Source organism: Nipponia nippon, unplaced genomic scaffold (assembly GCF_047370975.1).
Source record: "Nipponia nippon isolate SJK-2023a ecotype South Korea unplaced genomic scaffold, ASM4737097v1 scaffold_1, whole genome shotgun sequence".
In the NCBI taxonomy this organism is placed as follows: domain Eukaryota; kingdom Metazoa; phylum Chordata; class Aves; order Pelecaniformes; family Threskiornithidae; genus Nipponia; species Nipponia nippon.
In genome coordinates this window covers 49,912,222-49,932,015 of record NW_028262290.1, presented here as the reverse complement: position 1 = coordinate 49,932,015, position 19,794 = coordinate 49,912,222, and the positions used below count along the sequence as shown (strand labels likewise).

The window sequence follows — 19,794 nt, the reverse complement described above, 5'->3', positions numbered from 1 at the left end:
CTCCTGCATTTTTCTGAGATTCACCATCTCAGTACTATATATTATTCAATCAGTGAAGGACTGCTATGTTATCTGAACTTGAAGGGGGCAAAGGATGGTATCAGGAGCAGCCCTGATCAGCCTGGAAGAAAGGAAATGTTATCTGTAGGGCAAACCTGAACAATTTTTCCTGTCCGATTTTCCTATCTGATCAGGTATCACATAACAATGGAAAATTTAATGGAAAACTAATTTTAAAAAAATGCAACTTGTGCTTACTGGTAAACAAAATGTGCAGGGGGAGCAGGAGGGGTCTCATAGTCAACCAGACAGGGCTCAGAGGTGCCCACCTCCAGCATATGCATGTAAACAAGTGGGTACCTACAGGACAGCACGATGGAAGCTCTCCTACCTTCTTTGGGAAAGCAGCATGGCTGGTTGCCTCTCCACAGTGCCTGTACACTATTGCATGCTGGACAGGGATCAAACAGGAGGAATTAGAGGTCTGTGTGCGGTCTCACTGTGATCAGAGAGATGCGGTGGGACAGCTTACAGCACTGGAGAGCTGCCATGGATGGATACAGGCTCTTCACGAAGGGCAGGCTGGGACAGCAAGGTGGGGGAGTCACCCTTCCAGTCAGAGAGCAGTGGGGACACATGGAGATCTGCCTTTGGATAGATGAGCATCAGTGGAGAGCTTGTGGGTTACGACTAGAGGGCAGACCAACATGACTAACACTGTGGTGGGTGTCTGTGACAGAGCCCCTGATCAGGAAGAGGTAGTAGATAAGGTCTTCTGTAGACAACTGGAAGAAGCCTCACATTCGGAGACTCTGGTCTTCACAGGGGAATTCAACCACCCCAATATCTGCTGGAGGAGCAGCAGAGCAGGGCACAAGCAATCCAGGTGTGGGGAGTGCATTGATGACAAATTCCTAACAAAAGTGATCAAAGAGCCAACAATGGGAGACTGGCTGCTGGACCTCACACTTACAAACATGGAAGGATTGGTCGGAGGTGTGAAGGTCAGGGTGACAGCAGTTGTCATGAGAAGGTGGAATTGAGGATCCTGAAAAAAGGGAACATGGCAAAAAGCAGGATCACAGCCCTGGGCTTCAAGAGAGCAGACTTTAGGGTGTTCAGGGACCTGCTTAGAGGAAACTGGCATATGGCCCTGGAGAGGAGAAGGGTCCAGGACATCTGGGTGAAGTTCAAGGATCACCTCCTCCAAACTCAAGAATGGTTCATCCCCATGAGGAGGAAATCAAAGCAAAGGTAGCAGGGGTCTGCATGTGTGAAAAAGGAGCTTCTGAAAAAAATTAAACATAAAAAGGAAGCATACCAGAGGTGGAAGCTGGGACAGATGACTTGGGGGAATATAGAGACACTGTCTGATCATGCAAGAGTGGGGTTAGGAAAGCCAAAACCCACCTGGGAGGGATGTGAAAGGCAACAAAAAAGGCTTCCACAGGTCTATCCACAGCAAAAGGAAGACTAGGGAAAATGTGGGACCACTGCTGAATGGAGTAGGAACCTGGTGATAGATGACATGGAAAAGGCTGAGATACTTGATGCTTTCATTGCCTTGGTCTTCACTAGCAAGACTGGCCTTCAGCAATCCCATGCCCCTGAGACCTGTGGGCAAGTCTGGAGCAAGGAAGACTTCCTCTGGTGGAAGAGAATCAGGTTAAGGAATATTTAAACAAACTGGACATAAACAAGTCCATAGGACCTGATGGGATGCACCCGTGAGTGCTGAGGAAGCTGGAGGATGTCACTGTAAGCCTATTCTTGATTATCTTTGAAAGGTCGTGGTGATGGGGGAAGGTTCCTGAGGACTGGAAGAAAGCAAATGTCACTCCTATCTTCAAGGAGGGCTAGTAGGAGCATCGAGGAAACTACAGGCTGGTCAGCTTCACCTCAGTTCCTGGAAGCATGACAGAGCAGGAGATTATTCCTCCCCAGGTGCATTTTACTTTGCTGAACTTCATGAGGTGCCTGTTTGTCCATTTCTTCACCCTGTTGAGGTCCCTCTGAATGGTGGCACACCAACCCATCTGGTGTCTCAACTACTCCTCGCAGTTTTGTATCCTCTGACAACTTGCTGAGGGTACACTCCGTCCCATCATCCTGGTATGCAATGAAGAAGTTAAACAGTATTTTATTCAGCTGTGACCCCTGGGGTACTCCACTGGTGACTGGCCTCCAGCTGGACTTCGTGCTGATTTATGAAGGGGAAATCATGCCTGACCAGTCTGATAGCCCTGTACGATGAGATGACTGACTCAGTGGGTGAGGGGAGAGTACTGAATGTTTTTTATCTCAAATTTAGTAAGGCTTTTGGCACTGGCTCCCAAAAAGTCCTCATGAAGTACAGACAAGATAAGTGTTCAGTGAGTTGGACTGAAAACTGGCTGAACTGCTTAGGCTCAAATGGTTGTGCACAAAATCCAGCTGGAGGCCAGTCACTAGTGCCCCAGGGTCGACGGTGGGTCCAAAACTGTTTCACATCTTCATTACTGACCTGGATGATGGGACAGAATGTACCCTCTCCAAGTCTGCAGACATACAAAACTGGGAGGAGTGGCAGGTACACTAGAGGGTTATGCTGCCATTCAGAGAGACCTTAACAGACTTGAGAAATGGGTAAATTGGAACTTGATGACAAAGGGGAATGCAAAGTCCTGCACCTGGGGAAGAACAACCCCATGCACCAGTACAGGCTGGGGGCTGAACAGCTGGAAAGCAACTTCGTGGGAAAGGACCTGTGGGTCCTGCAGAACAAGCTGACTGTGAGCCAGCAATGTACCCTCATGGCAAAAATAGCCAACAGCCTCCTGGGCTGCATTAGGCAGAGCACTTCCAGCAGATCAGGAGAGGTGATCCTTCACCTTTGCTCAGCCCTGGTGAGACACACCAGGAGTGCTGTGTCCAGCTCTGGGCTTCCCAGTACAGGAGACATGGACATACTGGAATGAGTTCAGTGTATAAATGGACATGGACATAGACATACTGGAGTGAGTCCAGTGAAGGGTCACAAAGATATTCAAGGGATAGGAGCATCTGACATACAAGCAGTGGCCAAGAGAGCTGGTACTGTTCAGCCTGGAGAAGAGAAGGCTCAGGGGGATATTATCAATGTATATAAATACCTGATGGGGGAGGGAGGGGGAGTAAAGAAGATGGAGCCAGACTCCTCTCAGTGGTGTCCAGTGACAGGACAAGAGGCAGTAGGCACTAACTGAAACACAAGGAATTCCATCTAAATATAAGAAAATACTTTTATACTATGTGAGTATCGAGCACTGGCACAGGTTGCCCAGAGGCTGTGGAGTCTCCATTCCTGAAGGTACTCAAAATCCATCTGGATGTGATCCTGAGCAACCTGCTCTAGCTGACCCTGCTTTGACTAAGGGGGTTAGATTAGATGATCTCCAGAGGTGCCTTCCAACCTCAACCATTATGTGATTCTATGAAGCACATGAAAGTGAAGAAATAGTTCAGTTTGTTAAATGGGCTAAATGCATTAGCTCTCTTGAAGATTTTCAAACTCCTAATCTTGGGGGAATAAAGTAAGTAACACTGAGGAATATGACCCCAAACTGGGAAAACAGGAGCAAGGGACATACCTATTAGATAACCTCAAAGTAGCAGCACTTGGAAGCTGGCATACATGGACTGAACTTTTCCTAGCTAGGTCATGTGAGAGGATGAAGTACATCAGAGCTGTAGTTATCCCTGGTCCAAGCCTAGCTCTAGCAAGTACATTGCTTCATCAGAGTCCTTTCTGTGTTACTGTTTCCCCAACCCCATGTGCAGAAAGGGAAATGCTCCCTGACAGAGATGATAAAAGACTAAGAGATAGATATGCCACTGCAAGAGAGTTTGCCTTGAGAAAAGAGCTCCTCAGGGACACAACAGTGGGACAGATATTGTGGAGCACTTTCACCAGCCTCCTCACCCAACCTGCAGCTTCACTGCAGAAGGGATAGGCTCAAGTCTGAGCTCAAACACAGCTGGGATTTTAACCCAAAAGTTAAACACAGTTAAGACTGTTCAAACAACTTCAGCTTCTAAATGCAAGTATGCATATTCTTATTAGTCCTTCAGAGCTTCTGAGAGGCACTGGGCAAAACCACATGTAGGAGTATACATTAAGACCACAACACAGACAAATCTGAGTGGTAAGGACGAAACATAAAGGATTGCCTTCAGACACATTTTGATTGGCGGTCTGTAATGTGCTTTTTTAGCCAAGACTGTTACACAGTTAGAAGCACAAGGTTTGTTCTTGTTTCCTTGCATTTCCCTTAGCAGTAGTTAATACGCTACAGCTAATCAGGCTGTACATCGGTGCCAGGATTTACCCTGAAGTTGCAAAGGTAGTTAAAAACAGGTATTGAAAAGCAGAGTGCACACCATTTCTGGATGCCCCTGCTCAGGCAGAGTGGTAGACGACTGCTGCTGTTAATGAACATGCATACCTATACACAAAACTGACAGAAAAGGTGCTCAAGGAAAACCAGCAAATGCCTTATGATCAAAGGAAACAAGAGCCAGTGAAGATGGTAACTGTAGTCAAGGGTTTTTGGAAGCAGATAGTACCTTGGTGTTTTACCTATGTCATATTTCACCAAACTTTGCTTAGGCTTTAGAAAGAGCTGCAAACCACACAGAAACAACAGTGGTCTTCAAGATGTGAGAAGTCCCAGATCTCCACAGACAGTGAGGGGTTTACTTAGCAGGAGATCACCAAGACATCAGCCTTATCATTTCCCCATCCCCTCTCTGTTTCAGTCACCTCTCAACAAGACATTTCCTGCTCTTTGCCCTTTTGCACTCCTGCTCTTGTCAAGTTATAACATCGTTCATCTTCTGCAGAGCCACTTCTCCCTCACTTAAATTTCTGGCAGCCAGTTTAACTCAGTGTTGTTGCACTGACTTCAAGGGGACTACAGGATCTTAAGCCAGATAAGTATCTTATCCCACATATAAAATTTCAAGTTCAGTATTGAAAATAAACAGAATCCTTCTATGGGAGATATTCCATTAGGGTCAACCCCAGTTCAAATCTTTTTATTGAAGTAATATTACTACAAATCAAGTATGCAGTGCCTCTGCAACTGTGCCCTAAATTATAGACTTGAAAATGAAATTGATTTCTAATTTGAAACATTATTCCATTTCTTGGAAGTCCAAAGGAAGCCAGTGTGGAATGGGCCATCACCAGCTTCACCAGTATCCATTTAAAAGTGAGTGTCTACCATTTGTCCCCAACTGAACTTTTTACAGCTTTATTTAGATACACATTCCACATATCAAGACAAGGCAATTTTCCTGCAAAATTAGATGTTCTTAAGTTAACTGCAGAGATACAGAGCAGGTGAGCAGTTCGAGGAGGGCAAGGCAGTGGCATGCAGGAAAAGACCAAGACTGGTCACACGAAGTACGGTTACCTAATCCACCTTTTGCAACTGCGACAAATGTCCTTTTTATCACAATACGCTCTTCCTCAGAAAAGAGCAATGTCATCCACAGAGCTGATTTTGTCACACAGAAAGCGTGCAGAATTAGGTCTCCAATCAGCCATTCACAGCCCTGTCAATGTAGCCTCAAGTTGTGTTTTAAAAATACAACTGCCCCCTCTTCTGGCCAATAAGGACTCCCAGAAGTGATTTTGCAAGACATTTCAGGCTAATTTTCAAATACAGTTTTGTTTTTAAAAGTTAATTAGGCTTGTTTTAGGATATAAACTCAGTCAAAGCACAGAACTTTCATTAAGTTTCAAAACGCTTCTACACTTATTTAGAAAAAGTGAAGATTTTCCTTTGCTTATGTAATGCCATATTCTGGGCTAAATACGTTCACCCATCAATTACTCAAGATAACGGGAAGGTTGTAACAACTCTGATGGAAAAAAAAACCCTGGCTCTTATTTGGTGTCTCAGGACCAGGCTTCCCATAAGCTTCCAGACCCGCATAAGCTTACTTGGTCAGGAGCAGTGCCAGCTCAGGCCACTGGAAGTGACACAGTGACACCTGTCCTGGGCTCTGCCACTGCAGGGGAAATGCTGTTAGACCCAAACCAGGCTGCCTTAGGTGTTCAGTCACCTGGCGGGTTAGTCCTCCGTCTAGATGATCAATTCACAGGTAACAGTGATGTAATAATGCCAATGTCTCAATTTATAGCTTGGAAGGAAGACTACTTAAGGGAGGGTAATTGCTGGAATACAAACATTTTAATGACTGCTTTTTAAGTGACATTTCAAAATAAATCTCACGAACAATACAGATACCCATTTATATGCCATCTGGTTAACAGCCTCAGTAAGAGGACAAGAAGCCGAGAATGAGAAGCAACACAACGCTTCTGTACGAGTCAGATCGTTTCAATCCGGAAGAGAATGTGATTTAGGAAAGCAAACTCTGGGTTTCCTCCTCTCTTTCTGGTTAGGGGAAATGTTTTTTTCAGTATAGTTCCTATATCCTTTTCCTGAGGCTGAAATACTAAACTGCAATATATAAAGTTTTTTTTTCTAAATAATTACTGCTAACTGATACAGTAATAAAGACAGAAAACGCCTCCACAAGCAATGTCACAGTTTAGTGAAGCCTCAGTGAAAATTCATGGCAGAAATGAAAACCTAAACAACATTGAAAGACACCACTTACATGTGCTGTGCAGGTATTTCATATCGATAGCTTTCTGTTTTTTAAAAGGAATACTAGCAAACAGAAGAAATATTACTTTTTTTTTTAAAAAAAAAAGCATAATTCTGTGCTACAAAATTTGATACCAATGAACAAATTGCCTCTAGGCTTTGTCCTCACCATCAACACATTGAGAATTAGATGAACTAAATTGCTTAAATGGCAAATTTTAGGTTTAAATAAAAATGATGGCTACTCTTGTGAATTCGACACATCTGCAGAGCTAGGCAGTTGTCTGATATGTGGTCCTTAATGTACTTATATAGTTAATATTAGTCTGTCATGTGAAATTCTTCTCTTTGTAATTGCTACAATTCTTCTACATGAAAAATTAAGTAACAAGAAGTATGAAAGTGTCAAAATACCTGATTAATTATCTGTTGTTGCAATTTTTCTCCAGAATCTGAAAGAGAAAGAAAATAATTAGTTTGTACATACTTTAATGAATATGATCATGCACATACAGAACAAGAAACAGTGAATTCAGCAAAAAAAATAATCAAACCTTGTAATTAAGAAATAGAACTTAACATGTACAAATGACTTGAAACTTCAGAATGGAAATCCACCTAGAGTAAAAGAACACAAGCCCCTCTTAATCAAGATGTGATAAAAAGAAGATTGAGATAGATAGCCAGTCTTGCAAACCTGGAACCCCACACGGAATTATAACATTCAAAGCAAAGACAGCAAATTTCAAATATGTGCTATGAAGCATCTTAATGTTGTGAGATGTACTGCTGCATGTATACATGCCTGCCTGAGAGACAGGCAGCATCCAGCTCAGGATCTGACCACTACAGGAGAAAAGCAGCTTCTGCCATTACCCTAAAATAAAATTACGTGCCTGTGTCAAGACTGAGGTTAGGCACCAGCTGGCTCAAGGGAGAAACCCTATCCTGATAATGTCCACAAAGTGGCAAGTTGAATTATGGTCTTGCTTCCTTATTCTGGCCTTCTGCAGTGTCCTTCACTGTGCTCTTGAAGACATGAACAAAGCCTAGACAGAACATTGCTTTTCTACAGCCATCTGGGACCCTAGCAGCAATGATACCTCACACCTATTCTTTCCTTTCAGATCAAAAGGAACAGCAATTTTGCCTCATTTACTGTTCCCATGCACTAGTTGTCAAAAGGGTAGCTGGTATCAATTACCCTCCCTTTGCTACTGGAGACCATCCACAGGTATTGGGGGAAGTCAGGAATTTCACACTTACCTATCCAGCTAGGCTACATGTACTCAGAGAGGGTTTGTTTGTTTTTGTTTTTTTTTTTAAGTAATAATGATAGGACACTGTTTACAACCTGACAGTATCACTATTAACTGTCAGGGAGCCTGCTTCTGCCTAGCATGGGTGGCTGCCTTGTCCAGCACTGGAAATGATACTCCATTTCAACAGAAGTTTTTTGTACTGGTATGTGTGGCACAAGATAGAATTTTTAAAATGAGGTAAAAATTTTAAATTTTAAGTGTTAAAATACAGTTTAAGACTCTATTAACTAAAGAAAAATGATCTTCCCTACTTGTCCCTGAGAATACTCCTCTTCTCAAGGAAAGCATTTTAGATAATTCAGATAATAACTTTAGGCTATATTATAAGATTGTCTCATGATAATTATTTCCTGTATGCTTGTGTTATGTTTTTATTTGCTAAATATAAAAATTATGCTTTTTTGGCTAAAAAAACCCAACTATCATTTAGGGGAGACTTCTCAAAATGTATTCCCGTGTTCACTGAGTTCATCTTTGGGAGAAACAGAATTTATTCTTGTGACTAATATTTTAACCAAATAGATCGTTGGTAATAGAAGATTAAAAGAGTATGTGTTTTTAGCATTCTCTAATGATATACAAGTTGCTAGGAAAGCAGAGTGTTTGAAATCTCTGGTTAGATCAACACTATTTTGCTCAAAGGTTTGTGGACTTTGAATACTGATGCTTTCCTGTTTCCCAGTACATTTGTTTTTAGGCTATTTTGATTCACTTTAAAGGAATTTTAATAACTTTCTGTTGACAGCATGGACAGCTGGTCTTGAGAATTAGTGAAAATTCACTTGCTGACTGAGGAAGGAAGTGACATCAATGAGTTTCTAAAGTCAGCCCAGGGGGAAAAGTGCGCTCCGCCGGAGTAGCCTTTCATGCCATTGTATTTCCAGTGATGCCTCAAGATGCAAATTGCATTATCAATCAAACTTGTGGTTTCTACCTCAGACAAATATAAAAATGAACAGAAAGACTGGGAAAGACCTTTGTGGCCATTTCTGACACTGCTAAGGAAAAGGTGAAGAAGAATTTATGGTAGCTCTTTCCTTGTTCACTCTTAGTTCTTTCTTTTGGCAATTTAAATACTATAGTATCAAGGAAAAGGCAGTTGCAGAAGTGTCTGTATGATATACCAGTAATGATGACATGGGTTAAACAGGACAGAGATTGACTAGGCTGTTTAGGGTAGAAGAGAGATCAAATTCAAGGTCACCAGCAAATTGAATACTGTGTTCTCCATTTATTCGCTAGATGATCCTTGTCCTCATCACAGAACAGCTATGTGAATTTGGCATAGTCAGCAGTTGTGCTCAGAAAAGGCCAAGGTCTGTAATAAGAGGCATGCTGCAAATCAGGGTGGAAATACACTGGCAACATTATATGGGGAAGCTTGCAAAGTCCCAGTGTGTACTGTACTTTTGTTTTAAGCAGAAAAGCTACAAAAAGCAGTGAAAAAACATGAACACATGAAACACCACCTTCTTGCTTAGCCTGAATAGAATAGTCTCTTATCTCCCTCTTCCTCACTGCTAATAGATCATCATTAAGTTAAAAAGAGAAATTCTTTCTAAAACAGCAACTATCAAACAAAAATGTCCCTCCAGAATTCAGCTTAAAAAGAGAAAGGATTTTAAAAGGCACAAGAATGTTTCGCTGTGACAACACCTGCAGTGCTGAAAGGGGGTTCAGTTTCCAGCTGATGGCTAACAGCAGGGCACTAGAAGGCTTCATCACTGAAAGTAACCAGAATTTTGTTTGTCCTGCCTTTTTTTTTTTTTTTTTTTTTAAAATCCCCAGAATTCTCTTACAGTGACTAGTCACCAATCTGTGTTTTACTTACGGCACCCTCAATTTCAAGAAGGATGTTTCCGTTTAGCTGCCTTGTGATCACTTGTGGTCACCATCAAGCATTCACTAGAGGGATTCAAGAAGCACCACCAAAGAGCACGCTCCAAATTCAAAGGACAGGAGGCAATGGGACACTGATGAAACCAGAACTGTCAGAACACGTCAGCCAGTCCCACAGGCAACACCCGCATTAGTCTCATGAAATGCAAGTAATTCTTGAGACTTGCCAGAAGTTTCATTACCGGTAGACATACACATGCTAAATTCAAAATTTACAACAGTTTTTCCAGAGCCACTGCAATAAGGTAGCACTTATGCAAGATGAATGGATGCATGAACATCAAACTAACTGGGAAATTTAACCTGCCATCTGGAAATTTATATGGATGCTGACCAGCAGGTAGCTGGTATAGTCCAAGAGACACATCTTCTGTAACTCAGACTGCATGTGAATGGCTTGTTCTTCTCCTATATTTCTCCTGAAACTTCCTTTTTCTACCTGTCATCTGACAAACTGTTCCTAAATGGGCTCAATAGTGCCATCTGACCATCCTTGAAAACACAAGCAAATCAAAAGGCCTTAGTCCTAGACAACTACACTTCACTGATACTTTGAGTCAAAAGATGTATTTACCAGTACAAACTACGATTCTCATTTGCTGAGGCTCTGCTCTCCTGCTGCTCTAACTGAGGCTAAACTGGTGCAGCTGGATTCCAACAATGTTTTTGCATCAGGACTCGAGAAACAGACCTCCCCCAATTCAGTTCTAGTGATTTTCTTTCGTCTCTCCAGATGCAAAAAGTGTAAACCAATACCTTTATGTCATTTTGGATGGTTGAGATAAATGGCCTTCTTGGATTGACCTCAAGCAATATCACTTTAGAAAAAAAATATTACAGCAAACATTCTTTACAAGATTTCTCTGTATTTCGTACGCTAATTAGTATACTAATTCCTGCTTCCAGGGCAAGTTGGGTTTTTCAATTTTTTTTGCTTGCTTGTTCTTATTATAAGGAAGATTACCTTACTGAGAGGAATAATGTATGTTTTCTAATGTAACTGACCACTGCAAGACACAAGAGCGAGCATGCCATAATTGATGCTCTCACGAGGAACTGCAACACTGACTCCTCAGCCTTACATGCACAACCTACACAGAGAACAACACGTAATTATGCACACTATGCCCTGCTTACCTCCATACAAAGGAATGTGATATTTGTGCAGGTTTACAGATTAATCTGCTGTAATTCCTTTTAATGTTAAACTACTTCCAGCTCAAATATAATTAAGATCACCAGGTACAAAAGATTCAGATTGGAAATATGAGTACACTCCAACAGAACAAATAACAGCTTGATGTTCTTTATGTTCAAATAGTTGGATACATTAAGGATTTTTACAGCATGTTTGTTCCCTAAGTATGTAGCAAATGAAAAAAAAAGGTTTCATTTCAAAAGGCAAAAGACTACTACTGCATTTAGAGTGTAAAATCCCTTAAATACACAGATCTGCCAATTTATGTGACGTGACTGCTACAAGTCCTAGCAACAAAAGATTTTTTTTTCCTTCGCAAAATCAAATCCTAATTTATACTTCAAGCAACCATCATCTACATCAATAAAATGAAGGCTTTGGAATAAAAAGTTTGTTTCCTTAAGTCTTCAGATAACCCTGCTAATATTTGTGGCAGGGCAGGAAGGCAGGGGACGAACAGAAATTCTGGATCTGTCTCCCTGTTCCCAAGTGAGGGTTTCCAAGCAGACCGAGAAAAGTGAAGAGAATCTCAGGGGGCAAAGGGGACCCTCAGCCTTGCTCAGAAACCGCCATATGCATAGTCTGAAACAGGCATGTTCACTTAACTGCAAGTGGGAACAGCACTACTAGGAAATCAGTTTTGAAGAGGGAATTTGATATTCTAACATCAGTTTAATTTTGTTTTTCCAGTTCGTGACAGAAACACTAACAGCTTCGGATTTTACTTTATTTTTGTAGACCTAAATAAACACATATGCGACCTATTTGGTTATGATCCACCCCACTTTCATTGCTGGTCTTCTAAACTACCAGAGCAGATTCTGAGAAGTGAAAGAAAACCGAAGCATTTGTTCGTGACACACTTCTGCAGCAGTTTCCCAGAGTATCAGAGCCTGAGGAAGAAACACTCAGCTTTGTTTTTCAGACTTATAACTGAGAAGGTGTGACACTAACAGATTATCTTCTGTGAAAGCCTGTAACTTGGCACACAAAGATTAAAATATTTAGGACAGAACTATACATTTCCTATAAATTATCTGCAGAATCTCTGAAATCTGTAGGCAACTGTGCTGGTTTTGGCTGGGATAGAGTTAATTTTCTTCATCATAGCTAGTATGGGCCTATGTTTTGGATTTGTGCTGGAAACAGTGTTGATAACACAGGGATGTTTTAGTTACTGCTGAGCAGTGCTTACACAGTCAAGGCCTTTTCTGCTTCTCACACCACCCCACCAGCGAGCAGGCTGGGGGTGCACAAGAGGTTGGGAGGGGACACAGCTGGGACAGCTGACCCCAACTGACCAAAGGGATATTCCACACCATATGACATCATGCTCAGCACATAAAGCTGGGGGAAGAAGAAGGAAGGAGGGGAAAATTGGAGTGATGGCATTTGTCTTCCCAAGTACCCGTTATGCGTGAAGAAGCCCTGCTTTCCTGGAGATGGCTGAACACCTGCCTGCCGGTGGGAAGCAGTGAATGAATTCCTAGTTTTGCTTTGCTTGCATGAGCAGCTTTTGCTTTACCTATTAAATTGTCTTTATCTCAACCCATGAGTTTCCTCACTTTTACTCTTCTGATTCTCTTCCCCATCCCATCGCGTGTGGGGAGCGAGCCAGCGGCTGTGTGGTGCTTAGTTCCCGGCTGGGGTTAAACCATGACAGCAACACAGCTCCTTCTCAGAAGGAATCCAGAAAACTGAAACTGCTCATGTATAACATTGCCTTCAAAACCTAGTTTAGCTTACTTTTGCACCTCTGTGATAATTATGCAACTGAATATGATTACAGTGGCCTAAAATGTATTAATCATGTCTTCATGGCATTGCATAATCCTTCTCAGTTGTCACAACGCCAACTCCTAAGTTGCCCTGGCAGTAGGAAACATAAAAAGAAACCCAAGTTGATACTGATTGAAGCAAATGAAGGAAAGTTGGCCATCTCAAAACACTGAAACTCTCACAGCATTCCAAGGTTTCCCTAGCTAATTTTTCATGATTACTTCCGATATGAAAACAGACCTTTAATTATCAGTCTCTAATAAGAATGCAGAACTGTTCCCTGGGAGGTTCAAAGGACTCTGGGAAACTAAACATTTACGAAAGCTCAAGTAGCCAAATGCCTTGTGTTGATTAACATACGCCATTCAGTTTCCACCTAACAAAGTCATAACAAAACCCCAAAGGAAAAAAAAAAATTGGACTGACGAAGAAACATTAGTCTTAATAGGACTGAGGGCCCTCATTCATTAATTCTGTTAGGCATAAAAAGGAGAGGAGGTTGTAACTCAAATCCATTCCTGGATCAAATCCTGCACTGGCTAACATTGTATAACTGTACTTACGGCAAGGAGATGTTAGAATATAAGTTAATTAAAAATCTGAAGTTTTACCTGCCCTCTGCCTCATCAGCACTGATAAATATTTTCAAATGAGACCGAATTGCCTGGATGCCCACTAACAGAATTAGTAGGCAGGCTTGTTTGCCAGTTTTCTTCTAAAAGGTTGTGCTTTATGTATCTGGGAAGAGGGAAAGCAAAAATTTGTCACCTTTTTCCTTTAAGGATGGAAGATTTGAGATAATGGAAACATGCCAGACAGCATAGTTGGTTTCAACATCAACACAATATTGATATCGTGGTTTGGATGGTTTCCAGCTGAACATCGTGTGTATTTTCAATGCCTATTTGGCATTCGTCCTGTATCCAACGACAAGAATAGTTTGTTTCAATCTTGTTTTACAGCTCACTATGCAACTGCTTTGAAATGCTTTTTCCTTTTATCCAACTACTTCACGACTTTTTCAAATTCCTGCTCTCTTAAACAACTGAATGGAGCAAATTGTGGATTCCTACTCATCTGCAATTAGGCAGTCAAAGATCAGTTAATTATGGCCTAGCAGATGCATTTCCTCAAACTCTATCACAATGTGATCCAAATCCTAAGGCAGAAACTGCCTCAGTTCTCACACTGAAAGGGCCATTGCTTTTTCATTTGAAATCACATGGACCACCAGCCTCCACTTTCATGTTGCTAGTTATGTATGGTGCTTCATATTATGACCTTCTAGAGGATAGGTCACATAATCTGTTAAAATGCCTTTTTGACTACGCTCCAGTGTTGAGCTCAATTGCTTATGCAGTTGTCTTCCACAAAACAGGTTTCTGGGCTTTGACACAAAAGAAGCTGTTTCCACCCACCATTGCAGTTTCCTATATCAAGGTTCTTAGTATGTGTTAAATGAGGGATGGTTGATCCCGATTTTTTTCTGCTGAAGTGAAACTATCTGGCATTTACTCTAAGAACAGCATGGTAAGAGCTGTCATGATGGAAAAGACCATGGAGAGCAACTGGAGCTTGAATTTACATGCTCAGACCCCACACAGAAATAAAGCCATGGACATAGAGCGATTTCTTTAATATACCCTGTTATGGTCTTAGGCAGCTGAAGCTTTGCACGGCGCTCACAGTAGGGCTGAAACACTGCAGCAGTTTGGCTTTGGTTTTGTTTCTTGCTTGGTTTCTGTCCATATTAAGAACATATGGTTGCCCGAACCCAGACAAGGAATGTGACTGCAGTTGAAATTTGCAGTCAGATTAACCATGGCAAAACCACATGGAGTCATGACCACCCAATCTGGCATATCCTGAAGAAGGTCAGCTGTTGGTCTTTCATTTGCGGTGAAGATAAGTTGATATCCAGCTCTGAAGAACACTATCCCCATATAATTTTTATTAGAATACCCTGGAAATGGCATATGAAGATGAAGGAGCCAGTACCAATGGGAAGCAGCACACAAGCTCGTACAGGGTTATGCCCACAGAACCTTACTTTGACTCACCTGCTAGGACAACTGCACCACGAAGAGCTGAGCTACAAAGCTTCTCTGGTGTGAATCAGAAGCAGTGGTGTGCAAGGTGAGCACACAGCAAGCCCAAACGGGTGGAAAAATCCAGCTCCTTGGCACTAATTACAAAGTAGAGTCCCACAGCAAAGTCTCCATGGGAACCCTTAGTCTACAGTTTCTGTATTTCAGAAATAAAAAGGAGATGAATTGTCTATACAACGTAAGTCCAGGAAGTGACCGGTGGTGATGAGAGCAAATATTCTTTCAACTTACTACTCATTCCAAGTTATGCCTACATAAATAAACTGTACTTGCTTGAATCTGCTATGTTTCTTTGTTTAAGGTCTAAATTTGCCACTCTAAGGCATGGTCTTAGCACACTGGCCTCAAATAACTTCTCTGAAATTATTCCGTTTGGAAATAAAACATTCCCCAATAAGAATGTGACACTTACTCACAGAAAGACACGACTCACGTTTACAAGGAAGGTTACATGCATGAGAATCTGCAGTTAATCCACTAGTAAAGAACAGAGGGGAAAAGGAAAAGGTGAAATAGGATCCCTTTGAAATAGAACATTTACACCTGGAAAACTCAAAAAATTATCTAACCGGGATAATTTTATAGTGAAAGAAAACTAGGAGGAGAAAGGCAAAGAGAAACAAAGCTAGAACATAACCTTTCCTAATGCATGGCTCTGAATTAAGATTGGTCAGATACAAAACAAAAAACTACAGCAATCAGTTGCTGCAGGGAGTACAAATTTATCTACGTTTGGTATAACTAGAGTATGACCTTTCGCGACCGACTCTTGTGCTTGAATTCAGCTGTAGTTATTGGAAGTCATTTGTAAAAGGTCATCCATGACTGAGAATATAATATGAATCCAAGATGCACAAGGGTTCAAGGTTTGCACTACTCAAAAGAAATTGTGGAGAGAAGGGGGGTGGGAAGCTCAACCACTGCTACAAATTTGGTTCTCAAATGGATCTGGATAGTTTGACAAGAGTATTTGATCTAAGTAGTCAATTTCCAACATGTGAATGTGAATTATTAGAGAATACACAGTTTTTATGTTTGTCATTGATGAGTACGTTACTGAAATGTTACCAAAGGAGTTTATATTACCAAATAAGGCTACTTATTTGCTTATTGTAATTTGAGTCAATTTTTGATGTCTAGAGCACTGTAAAACCTCTTCTTTCCACTGTTTCTCCATTCTAAGAAAAGATTATGGACGCTCAGTTTTTATTGTTATAAAGAAATAAGGTTCTCGGGTAAAGATGGGAGTTTATAGCCATATTAAACATCTATACCTGTCTTTCTACATACACAACTTTAGTACTGGTTTTGGTCTTTTTTTTTTTTTTCCCCAAAACAGTACTAAATGGATGATATTTTAAGGATCTCTGAAAGAAGAGCCTATAATGATGTACAAGCAATCCTCAACAAGAAAAGTTCAATAGACATATAAAAACATTTTAGTCATGTTCTCTGAACGTGTTCTTTGAACATCAGAAAATTCAAACTGTATCCTTCATACTGACAAGGTGGTTGACTAGGAAAAAAAAAAGCATACAATAATTTATGGGTAGAAGTAAAAGAAAATTCGTACAAGAGAGAACTGACAGTAGTTATTTAATCAAGATCTTATGAGATGACCTCCCCAAAAATCCAAAATCAACTCTGTAGGCCAGTCTGCAAAGGATTCACCAGCACTACATGAGGGCACGTTTAAGCTTTTACAAAAAAAATTCTTGTATACTTCATGTCTTTAAAGCCAAACCTGCAGCTCAAGCTTGTAATCTGCCTTACCACTAACTTTGGCTAGCTGAGTAGCAATGGAGTGTATATTGTACATACTGTGGCTAATTGCAACCGTCTCCTTTCCCTCAGGTGAAACCCCCTGATGCTCCAAGCCTCACAAACTGCACCATACTCTGCCTTGGCAGGAGCCTTTTACTTACTTTAGAAATGCCCATTGTCCCTCCCTCTGTGTGCCATCCTTGCTATGCCAACTTGGATATTGGCAGTGTTCAAAAGTGGAAAGCGGCAGGGGTGATGAAGCAAGTTCGGCTGGAGAAATCATTATGAGAACTGAACTCACATATGTTACTGAAAACATGGTTAAATGTTTCCTTTTAATTAAACAGAGACTGAAAATAACAGCAATAAGGTGGCATCCAGTACCCAGAAACTGCGAAGTACCCCAACACCAAAAGCATAAATGATGCACTGTATCAATTTGATCACTTGGGCAGAGCCTAAGTAGACACTCTCAGATACAGCGCACCTTTTTCATGCACAGAGGGTAAATTGTTAAATGGGTTTTAATGCCACACCTGCAGGTTTTGTACAAGCAAGCATTTTCTGCCCACAAAATATACTGCTGCTGCTGCAAAGGACCATATGTACGTATCAAAAGCTGGTACCTAGGTACAATTTGCATCCATAAAATGTGCAGGTGCAGTTTTATGGAGACCTACGAGAAGAACGTGACCATATAGCACACAACTACTATTTACATAGCAGCCTTCAGGCAACAAGCTAAGTAATCTTCCCGTAGGATGTACCATGCCAGGCACAAGGGGAGGCAGAATTTTACAGCTGAAGTTGCAGCCATGTTCATTACTGGCAGATTGATTTTAGAGACAAGTCTACCCCGTCCTCGTTTGCAAACAATGGGTACGTACTAATACCGGTAGCGATGACGATACCGCAAACTGAGGGTAAGATCAATGTGTCTTCTGCAAAGGTGAAAAAGGAATTCTGAAAGAGTCATTAGCACCACATGATCCAAAATATTTTTTTTGACTGAAAAAAATCACCTTGTTTACTCTTCCCCAGTGAACTGTATTCTTTTTTTCAGGCATTAAAAAATAATCCTGCATGCCTGACATGAATCAGCATGTGAATTACTGACCAAGTTAGCTTCAGCAGGTACTAACCGATATAGTCATAATATGGTGACTTTATTCACGTGTAAATTACTAATTTCTACTGAATTGAGCACTCAGGATGAGACATTTCTCTTCTGACAGGGGTACGCAGTCAATATTGTATCTGATTATCCACAAAACTTGTTATTGGCTTCTTATTAACTGCAGGGGCAAGGTCTTTACATATTTCCACAGATTAAGGGGAAAAGGCATATTTCCATTTAGCCTTTTATTAGTATTCATTTATTATGGACACAATTCTTTATGTGAAATCTAATTAAAGAATGTGAAAAGAAACACAAAGGAAATGTGGAAAAATTCTCCTCAGATTAGAAGGTATTTTGGACTAAAGCCACACCAATTGCTATGACTTAAATAATTAGTGAAGAGTAAAAAACCCAATTTGACAGGACTGAATTTCCTGCCTTCTGAGGGATCTAAAAAAGAAAATGTGATAATTGAGCATCCACCCCCCAACTTTTAGGCAACACTAACATATTGACCTATTGCTATAATTAAAGTGATTTGTGTACTTTGGACTGTTTACTATATAAAGCCTAGGTCCAATTATTGCAAGTATATGAGAAACAAATCTTCAGAAAATTAATTTTACATCTTGATGTTGCTGGCAGGGAGTGAAAGGAGTGGCCAGCATTTTTAAATGGATGGTTAATTAGATGTACAGCCAGAGACTCTGGAATAGCAGAGCTGCAAACAGCTCAGAGTTCCAAATTTCTTCTGTTCATACAAACATATCAGTAATGTCCTTACTTTCAACAACGCTTTTTGTCCCTTTGGATTACAGATAACTAGCTCCCAGGATCACAGGGGAAAAAAAAAAAAAAAGGAAACACTGCTGGTTGCTACTGTATAGCATCAAACTGAAGTTAAGCATAGTAACAAACCCACTAGAATAATGGAAGCTAGGCTTATAGATCACCAGAGAAAGGCACACAGACACAAAGAAAATAAGTCATAAAGAAATCCTTCAATTTTTAATTCTTGTTTCTGAGAACAGACCGCTTCTATTAATGCAACATGGACTCCTATTTCTTTGCTGGAAAACAAATGGCATCATGCAACCACCTACTCATACTCGACACCCAAATAATCTTAGCTAAAAATATCACTTTAGACAAGCTACAGACACATAACTTTTCTTAGGGGTTGGTTTCACGATTGGCTTAAGCTGCTCAATGTCTGGCAAAAACAGACAGCCCAGCTCTTGCCGCAGCATAGTGACATGCTCCTCCTCCTCCTCCCTTGTACTAGCACAGCTGCATGGCGTGGTCAAGACATATCACAGTCCTGATTCAGCTAAAAATTTTCATCTTGCTTAATAGGCTGATTTTCAACCATAGCAGCTCAGATGAGCCACATCAGCTGTGCAGATGGAGACAGATGTGTGGCTGGGAACAACAGTGGGGGCAAGAAGTCCCCTTCTGGGGAAGCTCACACATGGATCAGCATAAACCTGCTGTAAATCCACATCCTCAGAGCCCTCATCTGCCCAGCTGCTAATGAACCATTGGCACCAGAATACCAAGAGTTGTAACAAATGACCGAATAGTTCAGATGAGCAACAATAATAAGTGTCTTGACTGCCTGCTATTTTCTTTCAGGGCTTGCATTGTATGGGACTCCATTTTTTTTATACTCAGATACACAGTCTATTTGGCTTTCCGAAAGGTATTTGATAACATCTCTCTCACAAGATTTCTTAAGGAAACTTAACAGGCACAGAATTAGAGGGAACATCTTTGCATGGATTTATAAAAGAAAATGTTTAAAAGATAGGAAGAAGAGCATAGGAATATGAGAGAGAACAGTCAATGCTCACTGTGGAAGAAAGTCACCAGTGGAGTCCTGTTCCCTCACGTTGAGGACCCATGCTCTTCAACATGTTCTAAAAATCACCTGAGAAAGGGACCAAACAGGGAGATGACAACG

At 41.1% G+C, this 19,794-nt stretch overlaps 1 protein-coding gene across 5 annotated transcripts in view; it reads right to left on the bottom strand.

Annotated features, from left to right (window-relative positions):
• Positions 1–19,794, bottom strand: part of CHST9 (carbohydrate sulfotransferase 9) — a 95,409-nt gene that overhangs the window by 13,032 nt on the left and 62,583 nt on the right. For 4 of the 5 annotated variants that reach the window (XM_087735984.1, XM_087736001.1, XM_087735991.1 and 1 more), the window contains one exon: positions 7,056–7,093. In XM_087735984.1, the coding sequence (XP_087592110.1) occupies positions 7,056–7,093 (38 nt within the window). Of the gene's footprint in view, positions 1–7,055; positions 7,094–19,684; positions 19,739–19,794 lie in introns of those variants that run through there. The other variant, XM_087736014.1, reaches the window with a different exon arrangement.